At 38.6% G+C, this 10,335-nt stretch overlaps 1 protein-coding gene across 1 annotated transcript; it reads right to left on the reverse strand.

Annotated features, from left to right (window-relative positions):
- Positions 1 to 571: 571 nt before the first annotated feature.
- On the reverse strand, positions 572 to 9,467 carry LOC131230735 (peptide methionine sulfoxide reductase B5-like). The gene is made up of 3 exons (XM_058226684.1): positions 9,071 to 9,467; positions 959 to 1,115; positions 572 to 875 (listed from the first exon to the last, which is right to left on the reverse strand). Exons 1-3 carry the CDS (start codon positions 9,409 to 9,411, stop codon positions 726 to 728), a joined length of 648 nt encoding a protein of 215 aa, XP_058082667.1. The 5' UTR covers positions 9,412 to 9,467; the 3' UTR covers positions 572 to 725.
- Positions 9,468 to 10,335: the final 868 nt, after the last annotated feature.

Genomic DNA, 10,335 nt, shown 5'->3' on the forward strand with positions numbered 1-10,335 from the left:
CATGGTGCAAAAATCATGCCAATCTGATGATCCTAAGCTCCTGATCAATAGCATGAAAATGGATAATCAAGATTGACTAGAGAAACAAAATAGGTCCAATCATCATCTTGAAACATCTACTAGATAGATCCGACTTTGTAATCCTTGTGATTCTAAACTAACACTTCGATTTGATGATTCTAACCATGTGATTTATTGCCCATAAACAACAGACAGTTGAAACAAATTAGCCCCATTCAAAGGGTTAGGATCATCAAATCGGCGTGATTCTTGCACCACGGCTTGCTCCTAATATGAATGAATGAACAGTTCGGATCGACGGTGAGTCATCCCGTGTGTTGTTTAATAGGCTTGGCTTCAGTGTGTTGTTTAATAGGCTTGGCTTCAGACGTTGCTAACGTCCTCATGAAGGTGGCAAGGTTACTATAAAGGCGCACACACATCAACCCATGTGTTTGTTTTTGTGACATCCCATATGCTTAATTAGTTTTCAAAACAAGTCAACCCACTGGCAATTCAATCAAAAGTCTAACTCAGCATACTTCCAAACGGCTCAGACTCAAGTCACTGCTGACTCTAAATTCACAATCTTTTATTCCAACCAACAATGACAAGTTAGCACCCAAATAATTTTTTTAGAGGACAGTTCTATTCAGAAAAGTTGCTCTTGTTTACATGAAGGGAATATCAAATAACACAAGCTACATAGAAGATGGCAAGATAGCTTATGAAGCAGGAGTGAATTTGATTGAAATGCTATTGACACAATGGCGCTCATCGGTAGGCGTAGGCCACCCCTCACCTTTAAAAACATGACCCAGGTGACCACCACAAGCTGCACATGTGATTTCCGTTCTCATTCCATCTGCATCTGTCTGAAAATATTCGCTAAGCTTGTTAGATCATTAAATATAAACACATAAAATCAAGAAAACAAATGGAGAAGAAAGAGGCATACGGTGCGTTTTATGGCTCCTGGAAGACCTTCATAGAAAGCTGGCCAGCCACAGCCAGAGTCAAATTTGGTGGAGGATTTATACAGCGGAGTCCCACAACCCCCACAGTTGTATATACCATCACCAAAGAACTTGTTATATTCCCCAGTACCAGGGTACCTGTTCAATATCACCTTGTATTGTAAGTACATCCAAGAACATTCATAGGCTGTTGATGACGGAGGGCTGATAAATGGCCTCGAGCTTCAAGCAACAGACCCATGTCAAAATGACAGCATTAAACATGGGTATCAATTAGTATCAATCCGTTTCTATCATATTGCCATCAGAATTCATATCATTCATACTAAAATCACCCTACCTCAATATTGCAAACCGAATAGCTACTCACAAACATTAGAAATTAAATATCATATGCCTGCAACCTCTTCGAATAAATTAATTCCCAAAATGCCCCTTTCCCAGTGGAAACTATTTGACCTATATCTTTGTGAATACAACTGTTCCTGAGCCTGCATAGAATTATCTTCCTATACCACCAAATGCCTTCTGCCTTCTTTAAAGCCCATGAGGCATCCTATAGGAGAGAGTGACCCTTTGAGATTATACCCGTTGCTGAAAGCGGCAAATGCGAGCCTCTATTGACTTGAGTTGCGTCAAGATTTCAACCCTTCACAATGACCCGTTCAGATGGTTACATTGATGCTCAGGTTTTACAACCAATGATTTTGCATGCTTCATAAAGAGCAGGAATATGTTGGAGGAGGCATAATAGAGCAAAATGGGGGAGACATTATGTTGCCTGCATGAATTGTAACTATCTGAACTAAAGATTGCTTAACATTGAACTGTAAACTTTCTGAAGTTCTATCGGAAGTCCTTTAATCGAGATAGTATATAATTCACAACAGAGAGAAGCTATAAATTAGCATAATCTGATATTTTACAAGAATTTCTTTTATGGCCAATGTAAATTGCTAGAGAATTGTCAGTGTAGGAATAAAGAGAGACTTAGTGACATATGAAGAAACACCACAGAAACTTGGCCCAGAAGCAGGATCCAAACAAATCTAATTTGGATAGTTGAACATGTCATCACAAATCCTAGATTACAGAAAAAAAACTACTTGGACAAAGAATGAACAAGGAACAAAATCAGTGGCCAAGGGAAGACTTGAAGCGAAAAACCCATGATGAGGAATACTAATGTCAGTAAAATTCAACAATGGCATCATCACCGCCACAATCATTAACAAATAAATAAATAAACCTTTCTCAGCTATTTGGGACCAGCTTCACAAATCCTATTTCACTAATTTACCTCCCCCCCCCCGTGGGGTCACGACTAGCGACGTCCCCAAACCTTTTAAACTGCACAAGGGATGACCTATTGTCAATCCAAACCGTTCGTTCATTCATACAACTAGGAGCAAGCCATGGTGCAAAAATCATGTCAATCGGGTGATCCTAAGCTTCCAATCAATAGAATGAAAGGGGACAGTCAAAATTGACCGGAGAAACAAAATAAGTACAATCATCATCTTAAAACATCTACTAGATAGATCACAATTTGTATTTCATATGATTCTAAAACAACACTTTCATTCGACAATTACCATGTGATTTACAGGTCATAAACAATGGATGGTGTGATTACTGCACTATGGCTTGCTCCTACTTGTATGAATGAATGAACATTTTAGATCAATGATAGGTCACCTGTGTGATATTTAAAAGGTTTGAGGACACCCCCAAAAAAAAAAAAACACACAAAGGGTCTCCTGCAATCATTCTCCCACATGTTTTACACAGCCAACATGTCAAATCTGTATATAATGGATCATAGCAATTGATTGCCACAATCACATGAACTATGCCTACTAAGGACGCATACCACCTCGAAAACTAGTTACCATGGTTGCCACACAAACTCTCACTATGGATAAAGTTTAGTACACTAACATTAGAGCACCAAATCATGACTCTCATCACTGATAAAGTTTACTACACTAACATTAGAGCAACAAATCATGTCATTGTTGATCTGTCCAACTTATCTCTTCAGTCGGAATAATAAGGAATCGACAAGCTATCTATTGGAAATGCTCAAGGTTTAGCAATACACAACACTGTTGATGCCTTCATTCAAACTCAATCCAAAACCTTTCGTCCATCTCATCTCGTACATGTTCCCTCCATTTCTTCCAATCTATTATATGTTAATCAATTTTCGAAGATAATAACTAGTTATTCATTTTTTACACTAATAGCTTTTGTATTCAAGACAAAAACATACGAGAAGATGCTTTTCCGCCGCCCGAGTGAGAAAAGACTCTATCCATTTATGGTATTTCACAACCATAAAACTAACATCACTCCATTAGCTCTACTTGAGGAACGTGTCTCCATCTCCTCTTAGCACCATCATTTAAGGCATCATTCACCAACTATGCTAGCCCATTTATTTTCTAGCTTATCAATCGAAGGAAAACGGTCCCCATCACCCTTTTGTGAATCGTGTCAATTGGGTAAGACTCATCGTTTGCCTTTCTTACCTTCCAAGATGATTTCTTCTTGACCTCTTGAACTTATTCATTCAGACATTTGGGGACCTTTGCTCGTTTATTGAATAAGGGCCTGTTTGGATGCCTGTAACTTTTCTAAAATGTAACAAAGTTATAGGTGACTTTGTTACAGTTGGTGTTTGGGGGAGGAAAGTCACAGGTAACTTTCTCTCAACCTGTGACCTTCTTACGGAAGAAAGAGGCGAAAATCTTACAGGCACTTGAGTCGTTTTTCAAGTTACCTGTATCTTTGATACAAGAAACGGTTGGAATTTTTGAAATGAAAATATTTGGAAAAAATCGCACCTGAATTGAAGAAGCGTACCTACCTTCAGACGGAGTGACGGATGCTTCTCCCTCTCTCAGTCTCCTTCTCCCTCTCCTATCGAGCTTCAGCAAGGTTGGAAACCCCTTTTTTCTCTTTCTATTGCGTTTTTCCTTTCTTTCCTTCTTTTTTTTTTCTTCTGCGTTGACGGACGCAGCTTGGTGAGGTGGTGTGGATAATGGCTGATGATCTGTGGGGCCCACCATATTGTATTTGTTTTATCCATGCCGTCCATCCATTCTTTTGGATCGTTTTTGGGCTTGATTCAAAAAAGAGGGATATCTAGATCTCAGGTGGACCACACCATCGAAAACACTAATGATTGAAAGTCCACCATTAAAAAACTACTAGGGCCCACTGTAATGTTTGTTTCACATCCAAGCTGTTGATTAGGTCATAAAGACCTGGATGAAGGGAACAAAACAAATATCAGTTTGATCGAAAACATTGGTGGCCAACCAAAAGTTTTTAATGGTGGGTGTTCAATCAACATTGTTTCTAGTGATGTGGTCCACCCAAAATTTTGATATACCTTATTTTTGAGTTGATGACTTAAAATGATCTGGAATAATGGATAGATGGTGTGGATGAAACAAATACATTATAGTGGGACCACATAACACGTCAACAGCCCATGCCATCCACGTTTTCATGGATGGAATATACATTCCTCCCATAATTTGTGAATGCATGGATTATCAGATCCCACAATCCACGGAATAGCAGATGTCCCCTGCCCAAAGGCATGTATGGTTGGAGAACATGGTTCCTAAATAAATTATTGTAGTTTGATGTTATTTGTTTTTTTACTTTTTTTCCCTTACAGCATTGGAAACATATCTTGTGAAGAAAATGAAATTTTTTATTTGAATATGTTACCTCAAGTTTTTTGCCCATATTACTAGCATTTTAAAAACATGGGCCCACTTTTATGGCCCACCTATTGATTAGTTTAGCATAAGAATCAGCTAAACTATTCATTTACATGGGCTTAATAAAATGGAATAATTTTATCCCATCTTTTTTATGTGTCAATCTGATTTTTCAACGATTCCCTATTTCAACTCTATCTAGTGTGAATATCCAACTTATTACCTGTAACAAAGTTACAGGTTATCCAAATACAAAAACAAAGTTACCTATAAGTAAGTTACAACTTACATCCAAACAGGATTACCTGTAACTTACTTACACCTGTAAGTAAGTTACATGTAACTTTCTTACAACTTAAAAAAGTTACAGGCATCCAAACAGGCCCTAAGTGTGTTACCATGTCCTGTTTGTGGATGATTTACCTTAAATACTGTTGGCTATTTCACTTACATTCACATGCTCAACTTTTGGTTGTCTTTGCTCGTTTTACATTCAAAACTGAAAATTTGCTCAATTGCAAAACCAAGACTTATTAGTTAGATAGAGATGGTGAATTTATTAGTCATCGATTCTGCAACTTTTAATAAACATGAAATTTCACATCAGCTGTCTTATCCCCATACTCCATAACAAAAAGAGACAACTGAATAAAAGCATTGCCACATTTTTGAAACGGGCCTCCCTTTGCTCACACACACATATGCCTGTCAAGTATTAGGTAGATGCCTTTCATACTACGGTTTTCCTCATTAACTGTATATGCCCGGTCATGTCACAAAAATGAAATCACCTTGGGAAATTTTATAGCACTTTCTTTTTGGAAAGAAAGGTCTCTCAAGGGCCTTTTTTTTAAAAAATAAAAGCTTGATTTCAAAAAAAAAAAAAAAAAGGGATTGTAGATGGTACTAGAGAGATCCCTTAGCTTAAGATTATCTGTAATTCCATTTCATCGGCCCTCCAATTACACATTCTTGTGAACCTTTGGTTGTGCTTGCTATACCTGGGTGCAACCCTATAACAAGCACAAACTAGAAACTCGCTCTGTTCAATGTCTCTTTAGATTATAGCATAGATCACAAAGATTATTGATGCCTTAACATCTCTACTAGGCGTGTCTATCTATCACGTCATATGGTGTTTGATGGGGAACATTTTCCCTTGGCGAATACCTTGATGGATGCATCCATTCCTCCATCGCGGAATAGTGATCAATCTCCTTTTGGACCATTTGCCATTTAGTTTTCGTCATCAAAACCTCATACCCCACCTATAACCTCAACCAAACTACACCCACCATCACACCCATTCTATCTCTAACTAACACTCCACCTCACTCCCCACATTCTAACCAATCCACACCTTCACCCACTCTCCCATTACCAGCAATCATGGACCTAGCTACTCCTTCCTCTAACTCTACATTCTCTCATCAAATGAATCTCTCCTTTCCACCCATCCACCAACTGCTCCTACACCCACATGGCAACCTAATGTCCATCCTATGATCACCTGTGCAAAAGATGGCATGTCCAAGAAGTGTATATTGCTAAGCACCCGACATCCTTTACCAAAGGCACTCTTGTCCACTACAAGACACATTGAACCTACATGTTTTACACAAGCTTCCAAACATCCTGAGTGGCAAGCTGCTATGGCAGAAGAATTCATGGCACACCAGAAATAGGGAACTTGGTTAGTTCCATTGTCTGAAGCCAAGAATATAATGTGATACAAATGGGTTTATTGTATCAAAACCCATTCAATGGCTCACTTGAACACTATAAGGCTCAATCATTGCCAAAGAGTATCGTCAATAACCTAAGATTGATTTCACATAAACTTTCAGCCGTGTTGCTAAACCTACAACAGTTAAGGTTGTTCTCACACTCGCAGCTAAGTTCAAGTGGCCCATTCGACAATTGGATATGCAGAATGCATTCTCACGCAACACTCTTCAGGAAGAAGTTTACATGCAGCAACCTCTTGGCTTTGCGGATCCTCCTTGACTCCCAAACCATATGTGTCGCTTGCACAAATCCATCCATGGCCTTAAACAAGCCCCAAGAGCCTACTTTGAAAGCTTCATAAACTATTTACTGGAGTTGGGCTTCATTGGGTCATAGGTTGATCCATCCCTTTTTTATTCATCAAGCTAATTCACACATAATTGTTCTCTTGATATATGTTAAAGACATCATCATTACAAGTAGTGACCCATCCTCTCTGCCATCCCTCATTTCAACATTGAGCAATTCATTTGCCATGAATTTTCTCTTTAAACAAAAAAATCCATCCATCATGAAAGACTTAGGCCCTCTCCATTACTTTCTTGGCCTTGAAGTCTTTCGCGATCACGATGGCATTTTCCTCTCTCAAAGCAAGTCTGCTCTAAAACACCTCACACAAACATCCATGATGGGATCAAAACCATAGTCCTCTCCAACTATCGCCAAACAAAAACTTGTGCAGGAAAATGCACATCCTCTTCATGATGTTATTGAATATCGTAGCATAGTCAAAGCTCAATATCTCACATGGACTCAGTCAGATCTCTCTTATGTGGTCAACCAAGTTTGTCAATTTATGCATCAACCAACCGATGACCACTTGACAGTAGTAAAGCACATTCTACGATATATAAAAGGCACTCTTACTCATGGTATTCACATTTCATCCAGTTCCCTTCGATTACAAGCCTACTCAGACACTAATTGGGCTGGAACTAACCGCAAATCCACAAGTGGTTTCTGTGTCTATCTAGGACCCAACATTATTTCTTGAATTTCCAAGAAACAACTGATTGTTGCACGACCCAGCACAGAATCTGAGTACCGATCCTGACGCAAGGATGGGCGTGATGAGGTCGATCACCGTCTTCCTCAAGGAGATAACTACTCTGAATCCACAAAGTTTCTCCGGACTCCTCACAGAGACTTCTCGAATCCACGACGAAAAAGCAAGAAAATAGAAATAAAATTCATGAAAATTTGTAAATTAATTGATAGATGAAATAAACGAGTCTACAACCCTTTAAATAGGGATACCAAGCCTTGGAATAAGTTTCAGAATTAAACTACAACTAAAACACCCTAAAATTCGTAACTTACTATAAATAGTAAATTTACTATTTATAGTAAGTGTCCTATGTGGCTTAACCACGTTATTCTCCTAATTTTTCAAGACACTTTTCATGTTGGAAACAACTCCTAAAGCCCAACGGATGAACAGTTACAATCAAACCAAAACTTACTAAAAATAGTAAAAACGGAAATAAACATGAAATTCGACCGTCGATCTGATGGAATCTCGCAAATTCGGTGTGGGCAACCCGGCAAAGCCGGGTTGGTTGGCTAAAGTAGCTTCTCCTACCCCAAAATCATATATGGTACGTCGAGTAACTCATTCCGGTTTGCGAGATACGCCTATTGTAAGGTTCTAACAATCTGGATCATCTCCGCCTCCGATCGGGCCTTCTCTGGTCCATCTTGGACATGAAAGTGTCTGTGACCCTCTCTACATCAGATCCCTTGCTCATACAACCACTAAGCTCTTTTGAATTCGAACTCTTCTCAAAGATTTTCATGTCTATCTACCCTCTCCACCATCTAATGTAACAATATCAGTACTATTTCATTGGCTTCCAACCCTGTTTTTCACACCCAAACAAAACACGTTGAGGTCGATTACCATTACATTTGGGAGAAAGTCGTAGAAAGAATCTGAACATTCACTATATATCATCTCAAGATCAAATTGCCAATATCTTCACCAAAAGGGCTATCTTCGTTGAGGTCACTTTTGAAATTTGCAAGCCCAACTGAAAGTTTGTGATCGCCCCATCAGTTTGTAGGAGGGTATTAGACCATCAATCACACCAGATTCAGCAAGATCTCATACAATTCACAAACCCCAACAATCATGAAAACCTTGTAATTTACAGCAAATAGATTGCTAAAAATCTGACAAAATCCTCTCCTCCTGATTATGAAAATCATCTCTGTAAAACTATAAAATTCGGAATACAATACACCCAAAATGAGCGGGAAAATTTCAATTCAATATTGATGTTCTTTATCAACAACCAACTGAAAACAATCCGGAACCGCATAAATTCAGCAAATGATTATCAAACAATTCAAAATAACATATAATTAACAAATGGTCGATCAAAATCCAACAACCGAACAAATAAAATTACCAGAAAAATAATAATAATAATAATAATAATAATAATCGCATAATCCAGTAATTGGGTATCCCAAAATTCAACCTCTGAATATCCCAAAGCAATCCAAAAGCACAAAAAACCATCAAAACAGTCTCGAATTAAGCAAATATATACAGTCTCTTACTCAGTTCCCTTCTGTCTCAGAATCCGAAATTGCTCAGGTGAAAGGATCGCATGCCATTCCTCCTCTGATTTTTTAACAGAACCAGGTGAAGCCATGACGATTCCACTCCCAATCCTCCTCTTTTGGTGGTGAGGGAAAAACCCACCAAACCCAGCTGCAGATATGGCGGGAAAGTTGGGTTTTGATGGAGATTTGAATTGGATTTTGCAGGGAGCATGAGATGGAGACTTTGCAGAGGAAAGAAAGTGAGTGGAAAGTCGGAGAGATGGCGTTTTTGTTACGAAAAATAAGGGTTTGGGAGGAGATGGAAAGGGTGAAATTCTCAGAAGCTGGAATCCCATTTCATCCAAATTGCAATTTTTGAAAGAAAAGAAATATAAAATTTGCAATTTTTAAAATCAACCTCATCCATTCTTCATTGGAGGAATTATCTGATGCTCAGCTCGAGTAAAGTGTATAGTATACTCGGGTTTTTAGTTTATAATTAGTGGGGTCCATTTTCTATGATCCAGACCATTGAACGTCTGATAAACATGATGGATTGACCATATTACTAAAATATTCTCGAAACAACCATCGTCGATTTTCAAATTGGAGGCTGAAAATAGACGGTGAGAAAAGAGTAGATGGACCATGGCTTTAAGATATCCCAGATGGGGAGATCCTGGCCATTGATCTTGTTCCTCTGTTCACTTGAATGTGGACTGTTGATGTTTTTCTTCTTGGCTGTTTATTTGGAAGCTACAGATTGAAAAGTTACAATTGCTCCATCTGCATGGTCCATCTAGGGTGGAGTCAAACTGATCAATGGTTTGGATCACTGGACAATTGGACCCATTTGTATAACCTAATTAACTTGGTCACAGTGGAGGGCTTGGAGCACCTTTATTTCTGCGGTGAACTTAGAAGGCACGTGGAGACGTGGGCCATTCACGTGTCACGATTCTAACCATGTATTATTACATTAATTTATTTCTGACCAGCCACCGTGTATTCTTTACATTTAAGACCCGTTTGGATAAATTAGTTACTTTTTAACTTGAGTGATTAAGTTATTTTTTTTCACATATTAGCTTGGTAAGTGATTAATATGTGTTTTTTTTTTTTTTTCCAATTTTTAGTTTTTGACTTTTCTACTTTTCTCTAATGTCTATGCCCGAGGAAACTCTCTCACCGTCCACACCGTCCATATGATAGGAGGCCCCAAGTGATGGACTGTTCACCTTGAAAGTGATGCTCACACGGTGGACTCCACTCCACATAAA

This window comes from Magnolia sinica, chromosome 17 (genome assembly GCF_029962835.1).
Source record: "Magnolia sinica isolate HGM2019 chromosome 17, MsV1, whole genome shotgun sequence".
Lineage (NCBI taxonomy): Eukaryota > Viridiplantae > Streptophyta > Magnoliopsida > Magnoliales > Magnoliaceae > Magnolia > Magnolia sinica.